The 16,406-nt window shown below is 37.7% G+C and overlaps 1 protein-coding gene across 5 annotated transcripts; it reads right to left on the bottom strand.

Annotated features, from left to right (window-relative positions):
- Window positions 1-2,684: 2,684 nt before the first annotated feature.
- LOC129574624 (uncharacterized) lies at window positions 2,685-15,888 on the bottom strand. 5 transcript variants are annotated; one of them, XM_055456875.1, is made up of 10 exons: window positions 15,125-15,566; window positions 14,224-14,444; window positions 12,209-12,324; window positions 11,865-12,132; window positions 9,067-11,594; window positions 8,563-8,961; window positions 8,316-8,489; window positions 7,659-8,246; window positions 6,329-7,580; window positions 2,685-6,253 (listed from the first exon to the last, which is right to left on the bottom strand). In XM_055456875.1, the coding sequence occupies exons 5-10, from the start codon at window positions 11,533-11,535 to the stop codon at window positions 3,234-3,236; spliced, it is 7,902 nt and encodes a 2,633-aa protein (XP_055312850.1). In that variant the 5' UTR covers window positions 11,536-11,594; window positions 11,865-12,132; window positions 12,209-12,324; window positions 14,224-14,444; window positions 15,125-15,566; the 3' UTR covers window positions 2,685-3,233. The 5 variants fall into 5 exon arrangements, with proteins under 5 accessions (XP_055312850.1, XP_055312851.1, XP_055312846.1 ...); XM_055456876.1 differs by having other exon boundaries at window positions 15,227-15,566; XM_055456871.1 differs by lacking the exons at window positions 14,224-14,444; window positions 15,125-15,566 and adding an exon at window positions 15,618-15,888.
- Window positions 15,889-16,406: the final 518 nt, after the last annotated feature.

Genomic DNA, 16,406 nt, shown 5'->3' with positions numbered 1-16,406 from the left:
TATTGACCAAACACTGTACGTACCCCGTCTATTTTATGCAAACGATAGCGCTCAACTGAAATATCGAATTCGAATTTTACTTTCATGTGACTCGTTCATTTCCATTATTGCGGGTAGACGCACGGTTTCTCTCCCCCGTCGCATGCATGAAACAGTGAAAACAAACGCTGTCGTTGAAAGCCATTAGTCGGCGGTATACTATATTTATAGTGGGGACCCTCGTCGATTGATTTTTTTTTTTGAATTTTCTATTGCTTTTGCTTTTACTTCGCATTTGTTCGTTCCCTTCGACTGACCAAACTCGTCATTCCGTCTCATTGTGTCGAGTTTTATCAATAGAAATAATCGCTTACATACACAAACCAATGCAAATCAATTGTAACGGCAGCCATTCGAACTATTACAACCGTTGTCTGAATCCATTCAAATTACACTTGTGGAATATAATATGACGCATCGCTGCCACTTATGCATCAGATATGTACATTGTACATGCTTATTTCATACAATTGGGAAATTTGGAATTTTTCCTTTCGTTTTGTTAATGAGCATTTGATTTTTTATTTCTTTTTTTTTCTTCTATTTTTTATTCATTTGTAGTAACAAATACTTTTATTTTTGGTTATAATTTCAAAAATGAGTTACAGTAAGAATTCAAAATAAACTTTGTTAGCAAATACAGCTACTTCAGAAAATTTTGAAAAAAATATTTTTCCATATTTTGTGCATATCTATGGGTGAGATTGAGAGTGGAGTATGTTTTTTCTTCGATTTATATTTTTGAAAAGGCGAGTATGTTTTCTGATGATTCTGTTGGCGTTAAAGTAGAGTATGTTGTAGTACCGTCTAGCCTCCGCGGTCTTCATGGTTTTCACGCAACTGATAAAAGATAACAACATGGTGTCTTCGGCAAAGTTGTAGTACTTGAGGTCTTCTATAACTAAGCTGAAGACAGTTATCTCTTACCTCTTATCAGTTGCGCGCAAATTGCGCACATAAAAAAGCAAATTTTATATAGAACTTTTTTTTTCTTATCATTTTTCGCGCTTTTCGCGGAACTGATAAGAGATAAGAGATAACTGTCTTCAGCGATGTTATAGAAGACCTTGAGTGCTACAACTTTGCCGAAGACACCAAGTTGTTATCTCTTATCAGTTTTGACGGAAACCGTGAAAAACCGCGAGGACCCGCTAAAAACGAACATACTCGCTTTTAACCATTTTTAAGTCGACAGAAACTTGCTCTTCTCTTTCGTAACAAAGTCAATCAAACATACACTACTCTCAATCTCACCCATAGATATTTTACCCAGACAGAAGACGAATTTGTGCATTTAAAGAAAATGTATGTCTTTTTAGATTTGAATATTTCAGAAAGTAAATATTTTGGTTTTCACCGTTATGCCACGAACATCCTTATTTTTTTTTCCATAAAATACATAAACATTAACACGTTCGGACGTATTTATACTTACACACTCAAAATGGCTCACGGTTGTGAATGAAGAGGGCATAAAGTGCGCATATTATCGGGCGCGCATGCAAACCAATGTGAGTGGTTTGCGCCAGTTATCTCACTCGATTCATTCATTGGAAAGGAAGCAATGTTGCGTGGAAGTTCCACGGTGGAACAAACACATTGGCTTGTACGAAACGGGTTGTGTTTATGTTTATGAAATCCTGCTCAGGGCGTTTTGAATCGTGAAATTCTATTCATTTTGCTATATTTGCTTGGACATGCTGTTTATGCTTCACATGCTTGACAAAACGTATATGTTTTGGAACATATTTTCGAATTTTAGTTACGTGATGCATACTTCTCTTTTGGTCAGTTAGAATCGACATTTTTCCTTTTGTCATTAGCAATATTATTCAAGTATTCTACTTACGATACTTTCCTTTTACCATTATTCGTAGCATTGAAACACGTTTCGTTTGTTTGCTACGAAGTTGAACAAACTAACGTTCTTTCTTCCACACTTCGCCGAACAAAAATGTCCTGCATAAAAAAACACCTGAATGAAATTCGTTACATATTTGAAATGATTAAGATTATAACTTTTATTTTAAATAGAGTTGTATTTACATAATATTTTGTAATAAGTTTTTTTTTACTTTTTTTTTGTTGCGAACTAAACCCTGAATGCTAATTGCCGATTTATGTTTGATCAATTGAGCTTAAATTAAATGTTTAAACCATGTGATTATTTCAAGCTGAAGGAGATCTTAGATGTAGGCCCAATTTGTAAATGATGTTTAAAAAAATATATCGCTTGATATTTGTGTGTATCTTTTGCTGGATCTTTCTGTGTATTTTATTTTTTTATTTTTCTTTTGCATTAGAACAAGTGATTCAAAGCAAATTGATCTGGTTGGAATTTTGCAATTATGCTCGTGACGTACGATTTGGAATTGTTCGTAGCACATCAACCCTCTTTGTTCGAGATTGTTTATATTGAACAAAATTAATTGTATTGCAATTCTTAGAAATATATGCTTGCATGCTCTTGTATGAAATAGCTGTTTTGTTTGATTCAATCCACAGTTTCTTTTTATGCTCCCGAAATTTTCAAAAGTCAATGAGAGTTTCAGCGTACTTCGCTGAGTGGTTTTTTTTGGTTGAGATGATGAGAAGAATATTTTCAGTGAATGAATGTATTCGTGTGATAAGGATATTTCTGAACATTTGCAAATTAAGAATGTAATTTTATTGAAACTAGATTTCCAAAGAACATTAACAAATTGCCACTTATTAATTGATCGAATCACATAATGTCATCTTGGTTTTTCTTCTCAATTTTCTGTTCAATATCTTATTTCATACCTATTTATGAACGTTCATTCGATTAAGGGGAGGGGGGATTCTTGGCTCAATTCACTTATTCAACGTAAAATGTATTAATTTAATGCAAAATTACAAATGAATCGGTTTTGATAGCGTTAACTTTTACTCGATGCTGCCAATTTTTCGGCATAGATGCTTTTGTTTGCATTCCGCGCATTCCATCGATAAAAAGTGAGTGTGTCAAAACTAAATCAATGTGAAATACTTAAAACACATTTATAACGAAAACAATGCTCTTCGTCTCTCTTTCTCTCCTTCTCTCACATATTTGGGCTGCAGCAATGTTGTTGCTACGATACGATCGATGTTTTATCACAGAACCAGTAGTGTGGTGGTTATTATTATTTTTTTTTTTTTTACATATTTTAACTGAATTTTTCATGGATTCTTCAATTCAAATCTAAGGATGCATTAGCAAAGCGATTCGAAATGGTATTGTTTACATTATTTGATGGCAAAGCGTAGCTGTTTTGCGCCATATTCCGTTCTTTACATTGCGGACAATACCATTTGTCTTGCGGATTTATATCAGTGACTTTGATGCCAACACATTCAAAGTGGAACCATTCGATTGAGCAGTCTTGAGCATCGCAAGCGATCATTTCCGACATTTCGTCATAGGGTCGACGACAGTAGCAGTATAAATTGTTGTCATTTCGTGCACTTTCCTGCTTCGCTTTGTGTTGTGCACCATTTAATATTGGATGTTGCATGGTTGATAGCAAATTTGCTGGTAAGCGTTCATTTTGCAGACTGGTTGCTGTTGGTGCAAACACTGGCGGTGGTGATGGTGATAATGAAAATCGTTTGGGCGGCAAAAGGGTGTGATCGGGACGGATGAAGGGCATTTGTTGTTTTGGCGGTTGCGCCCGTATCGTATTGTCTCGGTTGGCTTCTGCACTATCACCGGAATGCGATCCAAAGTTGCTGCGAAACGTTTGATTTATGTGTAAATTGCTATCCGAATCACTGTCTGATGACTGATCGTATAGCTCATTATTCAATTGCGGTGACATATGATGAACTGGGACATTTGGAACGCGTGATACATCACTCAGATCGGGTGCCGTGACTTTCGGTTGATTCGACCGTGGAATTCCACGGATAATAATCTTTGGAACCGTTGGATTCTTTCGCATCTTCTCCTTGAGCTTTGCTATTGTGCGATTTTTCATGCCGGGCGTTTTTATCGCCGCTTTCATTGGCATTTTACGTGGTTGCTTCGGCGTTTTACCCGATGACAATCTCAGAATCTTTTTCATTGTGCCAGTCCGATTGTTTTTCGACGGTTTTGGCAAATCTTCTTTACTCCACGTAAGTGATTCACGCCATTTATTCAGATTTGGAGGTGGTGTTGGTTTGAATGGATGCTGATAGCTTGAGTTAAGCGTACTTGCAGCAGATATACTTTCATCATCACTCGTGTAGCCGTAGAATTTGTTTGGTATTCGACGACGTTTTGAACGTTTCAATGAGTTGTCGGCATCCGATGCACTGCTTGTGCTCAAGCGCATTAAATGATGTTTGGATGGTAATGTTGCTGGGGTATTGAGTAAATTATCGAAATTCGAACTAACCGGTGTTGAAACCACTGCGGGCAGAACATTGGAATTCGAATTAATTTGTGACGATGCATCGATTTGCGATCTTATAAATGGATTCGATTGCATTGTGAATGGAGCTGGTTCTGGAATTGTAACCGATGCTGCAGTAACAGCCTGTGATGCGACCGTTTCTAATGGCTTTTCCACAAGTGACAAATTATTGGGCGTGTGATGAAGTCCATTTGCATTGAATCGTGGAATATTTTTAGACAGTTGCTTTTGTGGTGATCGTGAGCTCTTGTGTGTTCGACGACGTTTTTTGGTTTTGGTCTTCGGACCTTTGGGTGTTTCTTCGGGCAGCAACGGTGTAGCTGGTCGACTCGTACTCATGTATGGCATACCATTCACTGGGTTCAATGTTTGCAACATCAATTGCTGCCGCTTTTCAGCTAACATTTGAATGGCCAATTTTTGTGGATGCTCATCATAGAATTCTTCGTCAGTTTCTGAATCAGTTGTTTCAAGATCCGACTCCACTACGATTGTGTAAATGTCTGGCTGTGTGAATTTCTTGTCAGTTGTTACGACATCGACAACGTCAACATCGGCTGATTCTGGCTTTTCAACGTCAACGTCAACGTTTTCCGTTTCATCCGGCAATGCTTCCGATTTGTCATCGGCTTCGATTTTCGGGCTTACGGTCGGCGCATCCGGTATCTCTTCCTGCATTGGCTCAACCTTTTGCTCTACTTCATCAGCCACCACTTTCTTTTCCGGTGTTGTTCGGTCGGGTGTTCTTGTTTTTGACAACATTTTCTTACGCCTGCCTTCTGAGCTTGAACTGTCACTACCCGAATCGGAACTGGAACTGCTCGATGAACTGCTGGACGAACTACAGCTACAATTTGAACCACACGAGCAGCTTGAGTCTGAATCGCTTGAATCAGACGACGAATCACTATCATCCGCTTTACGATCTGATTTGTCGGCTTTCACCTTTTTCGCATCTTTTTTGTCGGTGTCAAGTTTTTCCTCAGTATCACCAACAACATTTTCGTCTTCGGTTTTTGGTATCTCTTCATCGGTAATCGTAACAGTTGAAGTGGGCAACGGTGTCGGTGATTGTGGATTCAAATTTTCAGCTATTGATTCAGTTGCTTCGACCACAGTGATTTTTATGTCACCTCGTTCGTTCTCTTCAATTATTGGGGCAAATGAAGCTATCATCTCTACACTCGGTACTTTCGGTTTCTTCACCAATGGCTTGTACATCATCGAATAATCGTGGTCAGACTGACTAACATGCAACAAAACTGGATTCTCAGCAATCACTTGCTCCTCTTCCGAACTGTCTAATGATTTATCTTGCATTTGATTGGCCTGATAAGTTTTGAAGTTTTCCCATATGTCCGCCTCAAGCATGACGGCCCTATCATCATCGTCATCCAGTGCATGTTGTGCACTTTTGAATTTTGTGACCATTTCGTTGGTTCCCGAAGCTGTCGAAAGTGAATGTCTTGAATTTTCCGTCGATGGATCATGTGGTGGGTTACTTTCCGCATCAGAATCTTCACTGCTATCACTCTCCGACAAGTTGACCGATGGTAAGTCGAGTAAATCACTAAAATCGGACCGATTTTTCTTCAATTTTCTCGGTTTATTTTTGTGAATGTGTTCGCTTGACGATTCATTTCGACCAGTCGATTCCTTTTTCAGCTGCTTTTGCTTCTCCTCCTGTTCCCGTGCATCGTGCTCAATCACACTGATGACTGCATCGATTGGGGCCTCCTGTTCAATTCGTTCGGATGAATTTCTACTCGGAGAATGTGAAGGTGAATTAGCTTGCAAACTTGTCCCTTGTTTATCTGTAAATGTGGGAGAAAAATATATGGTTTAGCATTCGATTGAATATGAAATCATGGGCGCGTTTGTCAATTTACCTATCAAAGATTCATTTTCATTATTTTCTCTCGAAAGAATCTTTTCCTCAGATGGCGGAGGCAGCTCTGGCATGTAGTGCAACGAAACGTGTTTAATCATCAGTTTTTTCGATATAAACTTCTGATCACAGTCATCAAGTGAGCATGGAAACGTGATACTCTCCGGATCATGCAAACGTTTATGGACTTTGAGTGTGAGTGCTTTTGAAAATGCTTGATTGCATGTATCGCATTTGAATGAAACGGGTGGTACACAGAAGTGATAGACATGCGGCCACTTTTTCTCCAAACAACGCTTACACATAACACTTTCAGTGCCATGTTTCCAGAATAAATGCCGTGTTATATCTGCTTTGTTGCGATAGGTGATATTGCATCGATAGCAGAGATGGTGCAACTTGTGTTTCCACACATGACACGACAATTTGCTTTGATCGCTGCATTCCTCCAGACAAACATCGCATGCAGAATGCTTTTTACGCAGATGCACCATCAAACGGAAGGCCGACGGGATATCATCTAGATTGCACAGAACACAACGGAACTTCAAATCGATCGGAATCAGTTTCATTTGGGCACCCGGACACATGTGACACACCAGTTCACTATAGCTGTAGAAATTTGATCGGCACATCAAACAGATCAGAGCCGATCTCAGATGCATTTTACGATTGTGTAGGTACAGATCTTTGTAAATTGGACTGTGAAAACGGCACTGGAAACATTCAAAGTGTTTGACAAATTGATAATTTGGATCGATGATTTTATTATCATATGATTCCATATTGAAAAATGTCTCATCCAATTCGTCGAGTCCGGTAGTGATTTTTTGCTCAATAGTTTCCGGCAGCAGCTCTTCCGCTGTGATACTGTCCACCGTTGCGCTAAATCGATGCTCACCAATTAAATGCTCAGCCAGACTAACACCGTTCACAGCAATCGATCGTGCATGATTACAATACAAACAATTTGGATAGGTGAATTGCAAACATTTTCGAATGAAACTTTTGATTGGGATTTTATCCAATGGTTGATCTAATATGAATTCCGTGATTGGACGCTTATCCTCAATCACCTGAGGAGAATCAACATCAATGATGTCTTGTTCTGGATGTTCATTGTCCAATTCAGGTGCGATTGCAACGGTTATACCAGTTTGACTTTCACTTTCTGCTTCGGCTTGGCCATCGAGAATGCTATCGGGTGGTGTCATCACATTCTGATTGTGTTCCAATGTTGGATAGAAATTTTCCTGCAATTAAAATGAAGATCAGTATTTGGTGTGTGTGTGGGATGAATGAAAAATGGGTTGCTTTGTGAAAAATCTTACATTGATGTTTGTTAGGTTGTCTAAAATGATGTTTGTTTGCTCCGTATTTGTAGTGAGCTCCTGAACTGGTTGAATTTGCAACTGGTCCGATTCACAATTCATCGAAAGTTCATCTTGCTGCGGTGCAGACGGGTGATTTTGTGCTTGTGTTTGATATTCAGCGTCTTCAGTGACACATGTTGACTTTTCACCTGATTCTATTGATGTATTTTTATCCGATGATCCACTTTCGTTCAAACTATCATCAAAGCTATGGTTGTTGTTAATTGGATTTGATAAGCAATTGCTAGTGTTAGTGTTATATGGATTTTGAAGCGCCGCTTCAGTGTCGGGTTGCAAAAATGATGGCTGTTTAAGATCCATCACTTTTTCTCCTGACCCAACGTCGATTGGGGTATCGTCTTGCTGCTCATGAGACACATTTTCATCGTCGTCGTCGTGTTCATTCTCACTGTCACTATCACTTTCCGTCGACGATTGCTCCGATTCCACGGGATTTTGAAATGGTTTCGTGAGCTTAAGCGTTAATTTTGGGACTTTCAGTGATGGCGGTGATTCCTCAACTCTTTGCATTGCACTCATTTGTTGCTGTTTGGGAATAAGTGAGAAATGATTTAGAAGTCGAAATTAAAACCATTGATTTTTGGCAGTCCATACCTTAATGTTATCTATTCGCATTTGTATGTTGGTGATATCCGACATATTTTGATGACTTCTACTATCGTTCAGACTGTTTGCTATGCCAGTTTCATTGTCTATGCTATCATCTTCATGTGCACTATCATTTTGCTCATCAACATAGGGTGATTCTCGTCTCTCGACCATGTTATTCTAAATACAAATTAAAACACATTTTAGTTTGATCATTTATTTGAAACGTAGACAATTTTTCAAACTATCTCACCTTGGTCAAGTTAAGTCGAAACGGTTTAACAACACGTTTTGAACTGTTTTCTTTATCCTCTTTTTCCACATCTGTGTCACTACTTGAATCGCTATCGTTGTTTGTATCATCGCTGTCCGAACTACTGTCACTATTGCTGTGATTATGATCTTTGTTTTGGGTCTTTTCCAGCCGATCGATGTCAAATGACGGTTTCGTTGATATGTCCAATCCTCTGCCAAATGTCATGTTTGATGCCGGATATCTGGCGTCCAATTGATTTTGGGTATACGGTCCATTGGATACATTCAAATACGGTACATGACTCGCGTGATACATATCTGCATTATGGATTGGCAATACATTTGAATTATAGAAATTTGACGTTACATCCGGTGTGTTCATGTGTGGCTTCGAAACCTGGAATCAAAACATATACATGAGATATTAATGATTTGATTGATTTAATTTGGAGATATTATGGATTTCTTTCATCAATAACAAAAAAGTCGATATAAATCTTACCAGAGTTGGTTGTTTACCACCACCATTCAATGTATTCATAGCCGGTTCAGGGTTTTGATGACGATGGGGCTGGAGATGTGACTGACGCTGGTGCTGAAGCTGAGATTGAGGCTGCGGTTGTGAATGCGGTTGAGATTGGATTCGATGTGGTTGTACGTTATTCAGTCTACGATCAAACATTGGCATTTGTGCAATGATCGGCGCACTTTGATAGTCACCATACTGATTAATTCGTGGCTCTTGACCCAGCAGCGCATTTCGTAGGAACGTTTGTTGCGACATATTGTTACCTATCGTTGTCGGCATCGGCGTCGTGACCGTATTGGGCAACATCTGTTGAACGGTGTTTGGTGCAACGGCCGTCCGTTTCTGTTTATGCTTTGATAACTTATTTGATAACAACGCCTTGCAATTGCTTTTATGAATGAATTTGAGCCCACAAACTGAGCATGGTTTCATAAAGGTTTCACATGAATGTGCCGTAACATCATCATCTTCCGTAAAAATATGCTCACAAACGCAACACGTAAGAAAGCATTGGTTGCGCAACGATTTCAGTAAGTCATCTTTATGCTCATAGACAAATGGCTTATGAACATGTTTCGATTCTAAATGGTTGACCAAACGTTCTGCATTCGGGAATATGCCCAAACAAAACAAACAGATGAATTTGTTGTGCACCTCTCGTATGTGATAGAACAGGTTCCATTTCTCGTAGTAGGTGCCACATGCTGAGCACAAAAAAACCTGACGTCGAATGCGAATGTGAGTATTAATCTTTTTGCCGTTGTATTGTGTTTGAGAAGGTGTAATCGTTGCTTTGGGATGGTCTATATTCGTAGTGTCGTTAGCCACATCCAAGGTTTTATCACCACTGAACGCATTTGCAAACGATGCGTTGCTATCACTATTACTGTTGCCGCTGATGTTCATTGTTGTTGTACTCGAAATGACGCCATAATTAATCGGTGTTTGCGTGAGATTAGATGTGTGGTCTGTTGACAGAGTTGGTATTGTTGCCGATTGCTCTACCGTAAGATCCGTTTGTGAATTTGTTTCTAATTTTTCTGGTTGTACATCTAATGATCGTTCATCACTTGTTGAATTCGTTTCGCTTTGTGGTGGTGTCGAAAATGGATTTTTCACTTTCGATTTCAATGCATGCGCTTGAATACATTCGTCTAAATCGTTTTTTGGTGTGAACGTTAGTTGCTGTTGTTGTTGTTGTTGTTGTTGTTGTTGTTGTTGTTGGTGGTGGTGGTGGTGGTGGTTGTACTCTTCTTCATGTGGTGCATCAATCGATAAAGTCGATTCGGCTTTACTGCTGCTGGTGTGACCATTCATATAGATATGATCACATTCATCAATGTTTTTATCTTTGGTTACGGGCAACAAATCATCGATGACAAGCTCACTGTTGAAATTTTCATCCGCATTTTCTTGTGATTTCTCCAGCACCATTGGTGGATCTGTACTATCCGTACTCGTTTGAACATCAGCATTGGGTGGCTCTTCACAACTGTCGGCTATTTGATCGTGATTTACCAAATGATTTAATATTGAATCATCTACAACTATTTGATTATCACTTAAGCCTATACTATTTGTTTGATTGTTGAATTTTGTATGTTTCTGAGATGTTTCGTACGGATCCGATATTGAATCGGATAGTTTTCGTTTAAGTTTCCTATGTTCCGTATGCGTTTCGTTTGCCAATCGATTTTCCGTTCCGTAATCGATTGTCGGCGTTAAGTCATCGTTCTGACACAAAACACCGTTCATCGATTGTGATGGCACATTTTTGACATTTTTATCAGCATGATCAAGCGATTCATGTTGCTGTGAATTTATATCCGTATCATTTTCGTCCACATCCCTTGAAGCACATTCAACGGGTGGTGTTGGTATCACGTCTTCATCATGTGTAACTGGTTGAGAATCCTCCTCATTCCTCATATCAAGCGTTTCATCTGTTTGATTGCTATCGATCACGGTTGCAGGTAGTGTACTAATGTATTCAGAATTCTCATCCAAATGAACATCAGCCGATGGTTCAAGCGTTTTACTATCCACTGTATTGCTTATATCGCTTGAATCAATCGAACCCTCGTTTATGATCAACTTTGAATCGACCGAATCACTGTTTGCACTTTGATTTGAATTGCCCTCATCGGTGTGATGTGATTCGACTGGCGATTGTTGCGTTGATTCATCGGCTGTAAATTGCTGCAAATCATTTCCACTTATGCTACTTCGTGATGAGCCATTCAACAATGGTTCGCCGGTTGGTGGTGGGGTGAGCATCGTTGTTGGAATTATCTCCGACGGTTCTCCGGTTAACGTATCTCTTTCTTCTTCCTCTTCTTCGGCTTCGTCGGCTTCGGGTGTCATTTCGTCGAGAGAGGGTGTCGAGAACGGGTCGTCGTTTTCATTGCGAATGTCAGCGACCAAATTTTCGCTATTTTCCATTTTAATTTGTTCACCAAATCACTTCCTTCCCACGTAAATCTTCGAGATCTCAACGATTACTGAAGATTTTAACCAAAATGAAAAGAAACGAAAAACCAAAATCTTATCAATGATTGTTGAACATTTTAAGCAATTTGCTCTTCTTTAACATTCATTTTCAATTGCAAAGGAATATCGTTTGGTTTCGATAGCATCATTCTTAAATATCGAAAGTAATTTTCTATCAATTTATGACTAAACAATTTCGATGGAAAGTATATTTATTGTCCAACAAATGCATTATGCTAGTAAGATTACATGTGTTTACTATGGAAATGTCGTTCACTTACATATTACAATGCAATAATGATCGTTGCGATCCTTTTATTGAATTTTCTATTAAGTTTCCTTTTCATTCAAGCTCTTTGGACTTCGTTTCTTATTTTTCAACCCGTAAAATGTGTCTGGTTGACGATCAAGCGAAGGTAAGAATGACGTGCAATCGTCTTCCGTTAGTATGCATTACACACATAATCTGTTCTTTGTGTGTAAAATTCCCGCTTGAGTTTGATGATACGCAATATATTTTAAAGCTTCAGTTTTACGAATTTTCTTCTCCTACATGATTTTAAAAAGGAAAATAATTGATTTAGTCCGTTGAATGCAAATTGAAATTAGAATTAATCATACATACCTTATTATTGTTTTCCCACAATTATAATGTTGAACTAGTTTTTATCTTATTTGCTGTTCAATGTGTTTGACTTTGAATAATTATCCTTTTATGTTTCACTGTACATCAATTCGGATCTGAAAGTAAAAACATGATATATTTTTTTTATATTCATTTGCTGAAGAGAGACGGGAGAGAGGGAGAGAGAGAGCAAACATTTTTGGCGGGAAAGAGGGAAAGCATATAAAAACACTGCGAATTCATTCAAACTTTTAACCCCTAAGAATTCATTCAAAATATTTCCGATACACAAACGTTTCTCTTCTCATTCTCGGTGCTTTTTTTCATGAAAAATTCTCGATACTATTTTCCAGAGATGGTTGATCGTTTACCGCAAGTGTATGGAAATGTGTATCGGTATATACTTAAACGTTTACCTTTGCGTTGAACGCGCGGAGCACATGCGTCAACTCATATTTTAGTGAGAGCGGACGCGTTATTTAACGCAAAGGTAAATCAATGTAAATATACCGTACTGTACCGAGTACAGTAAATTCATCGAATTGATATACATTTACTCCATCTCTGCTATTTTCTTACGAATATTTGTTTGGACCAGCAATAAAATTGATTGTAATTTCGATTTATCATGTCGAAGTTCATGCATTTATGTACAGTGCATTGCAAGAAAGTCTGAATCTACTTAAATGGGTACAAACATCAGAATGATTTTTTTACATTTAGACTGTAAGAATGGATTCATTTTGGTCAATCAATTGGTATTTTTTTCTGAAACTCTGTTGAATTAATATCTCGCGATAAGCCCATAAAGCCGAAAAATCAAGGTGGAATCCGGGCAGCTGCAACGTATCACCTCAAATACGAAAAGCGCCATCTGCACATATTTGACTATTCAAAGTGAACTAGCTGTCATCAGTATCGATGAGTCATCGATGCTCAATTTTGGGTCATTAACGGTACATTGAAAATTGCAAAAGTGCCGTTTATGACCTAAAATTGAACATCAATGACTCATCATTACTGATAACAGCTAGTTCACTTTGAATAGTCAAATATGTGCAGATGGCACTGCAAAATCGTTCATCACTGACAAACGTCAAATTAGTATGGAAAGAAGTCAATGTTGCAGCCTCCTGGTGGAATCGAGCAAAAATGCCGTATTATTTGTGCCGATGCTGCAATATACAACCACGTGCGATGCAAGATATGTACTGGGTGAATTGAAAAAATAGAATGCTTTCAACACAATGAGATGAACACCTTTGGCATCCGATACAAATGTGCCTTTAAATTCTTTAAATTCTCACTGGTATTGTAACAATTGAATATACTCTTGGTATTTCGTTATTGCTAATAGTAATTGATTGTTCTTCCAATGAGATGGTGTGATGTGATGGGTATTGATGTGCATGCGGCATTTTAAGGCGAAGGCTATCGATTCAACCAGGAAGATGAAAGCAATTACAATTTAAATTGAAGTAGTTTGTTTGCTCGAGTTTCTCGTCACAAATAGTATTCAGAATAACATTCGAAGATGAATTCAATAAATGTGCAATCGTTCACAAAGTATCAACAAAACAAACAAACAATACAATGAAGAGCATGCAATCCAGTCACTGAAACATCAGAACCCATGGAAAGTGTACACCCGATGTTAGTAATCGGTGTCGTGTTCCAAATTAGCCACTATTGTACGCACTACAAACGGATGAGATACCAATCCAATAGGATTGTTATGCTAAAATACCAAACGATTAATGACCAATTCTGTCCATATTATACAGAGTAATCATTCGACAGGAATGAAAACACACACACACACACACACACAGTCAAATGTAAGGTGTTAATTTTGGTTCAACAAGAGAAAAAATCTAACACAGATCTCGTCTAAACATTTTATTTCTGATCGTTTCACTATTGCCGAAATTTTTTGTACGAAAATATTGCGTCTTAACATTCCATTGTTTTGTTTGTATGCGTATGTATTCATGAAAATATATTAATACACGCACAGGAACGGGCACGGCAAGCGGAGCGCACATGTACAACGAAAATCACTCGCGGACCACTGTTTGGGTTTTATTCATACATTCGTAACATTGATGCTTTAATAACCATATTTTAGCCAAATTTTGCACTGATATTTTGTCTCAGCATAAAACACCACGTTTATTTTGGTTTTTCTGTATGTAAACACAATGAATTTGTTTTCCACCAATTTTTCTAGTTTATTCTGCAAATCAAATGAATTTTTAAGATAGGCGCATAAATTTATAAAATTTTATTTTCATCAATTTGAATAAACAAAAATTGCATTGATTTTTGCGAGTTGATTGCACGCTTTGTTATATTCAAAACATTCGACACAAACACATGGGAAATGCAACAAAAAAAAAAGTCAAAAGAAAGACACGTGCAAAACCAGCTTTGTTCAAGTTTCATATGCCGAATATACCAAACAAAGCGGAATTTCATCATTGTTGTTTTCATTCGTACTTTATAGGAAGAGCGTACTTTGCCAAACAAATAATCAATTCCACCGAATTTTGCCTACACACAATTGCTTTTCTTTATTCTCATCGATTTGTATTTCGCGGATTCAGTTTTTTTTTTTGGAAGAGAAATAAACAACAGCATTTTGCACTGAAAATTTGTGATCCGAATCAGAACATCGATTGTTGTAATAATAAACACATTATAGCTAATACACTGGCATTTGATTCATCAAGTATTATTGACGTGTTTTTTAATCGTTCAAAATTCCAGATTCACAACATTGCTGGGAGACCACACATTGCGGATAGAAAAGAAACAAATAACAAATCAGTACGGTTGCTATTCCCATTTGGTTACACTTTAATTTTTTTTCCCCATATTTTCCCGCGTTTACATATTTCAGATCGAAGCACCCACCGATTTTTCGATTTCCCTTTGAATTCCGTATAGGCATATTTAAAGCATGCCAAACAAATATTCGCAAACAAAAGTCTATTGTGCGAATTTTAAAATTCATACAAAGTTATTTCCCATCTTTATTCCAATCGTGATATTCAGAATATAAATGCTATTGTTGCGATTACTACTTCATTTTTTTATTCTTGTTTCCCGTCGACTATTCGTTTGCAGGGAGTATATTCCGAGACACACACAATATATATACACACACACGCACGCAAACCAATAGACTTATTCCCTGTCTCTTTCACACTTCCACATTTGACTATTCAAGCCGATGTTGTCGTGCTTGTTTCGCTTCGATTTTTTTTCTTGCTTTGCTTTGCTTTGCTCTCTTGCCAGCCTTTTTCATGCCTATTGCTTTATGTCGACGAAAAACTCAAAATCCACCAATTTTTTTTTCGCCTTTTTCACCGTAGTTAAAACAAATTAAATCCTAAACAAATATTACCACTTCATTTCATTTGTAATGCACAAATTGTTTCTGTTGACAAAAATCCAATGGAAACGAAAACTTTCAACTATTTTTTCATGAATTTATTTCGTTTTTCTTGCTTATCCATCGAATGAATATACCATATTTTTCTTATTATTTAATGTGACTTGACTTCGGATGAATTCGTATGTTTCCGTTTCGTATATGGCAGCTGCCATATTCCAGTACGTTGTTTTTGTTCGCCGCGTCTCTCAATGACACACCATGCGTACTTGCGACCAACACTGCATTGCCAACATCGAATGTGATGCTGCTGATGTAGAGTGCGAATGTGGTAATAGAGCAGCGCGTACTTGAAATTAGAATTCCGTATGGAAAACACACCATATGTGTGAATACATTTAATAGGCCTAGTGGATTTTGTCAATAATAAAACAAATTGTTTTTTTTTTCTCGCTAAATGTACACGCAATGAGAATGTTGAAATGTTTCGTTGGAGTTGAAAAATAAAATATTACTACAATCATCTGATTTGAGCAGAACTTTTTTTTTATTATTTTATACATTTCGAAATATATTATTCCACCTATGCAAACAAACTGAAGCCAATATATGAGTTGTGTTGGAACAAACACAAATTTCACTAAAAATGCATACGTTTTGTAAGCGAATCGATGCCGACAGAATGTTTGAATTGATAATACATTGCACGTGATCAAGTTACTAACAGAATTGGTTGTGTTGCTGAATTCCTTTCAAATCATCATTCCATTTGATTATAACTTTTTTCGTGGGCTAGGTGAG

The sequence above is a fragment of the Sitodiplosis mosellana genome, unplaced genomic scaffold (genome assembly GCF_009176505.1).
Source record: "Sitodiplosis mosellana isolate CC-2019 unplaced genomic scaffold, AAFC_SMos_1.0 Smas_scaffold_6165, whole genome shotgun sequence".
Taxonomy (NCBI): domain Eukaryota; kingdom Metazoa; phylum Arthropoda; class Insecta; order Diptera; family Cecidomyiidae; genus Sitodiplosis; species Sitodiplosis mosellana.
This window is presented reverse-complemented; position numbering and strand designations above follow the sequence as displayed.

Coding starts and splice junctions, on each gene's coding strand:
- LOC129574624 (XM_055456871.1), bottom strand. CDS start 11,535: ATGGAAAATAGCGAAAATTTGGTCGCTGACATTCGCAATGAAAACGAC. Junction 7,581..7,658: donor ACAACCTAACAAACATCAAT/GTAAGATTTTTC, acceptor TTTTAATTGCAG/GAAAATTTCTATCCAACATT. Junction 6,254..6,328: donor TGAAAATGAATCTTTGATAG/GTAAATTGACAA, acceptor CCACATTTACAG/ATAAACAAGGGACAAGTTTG.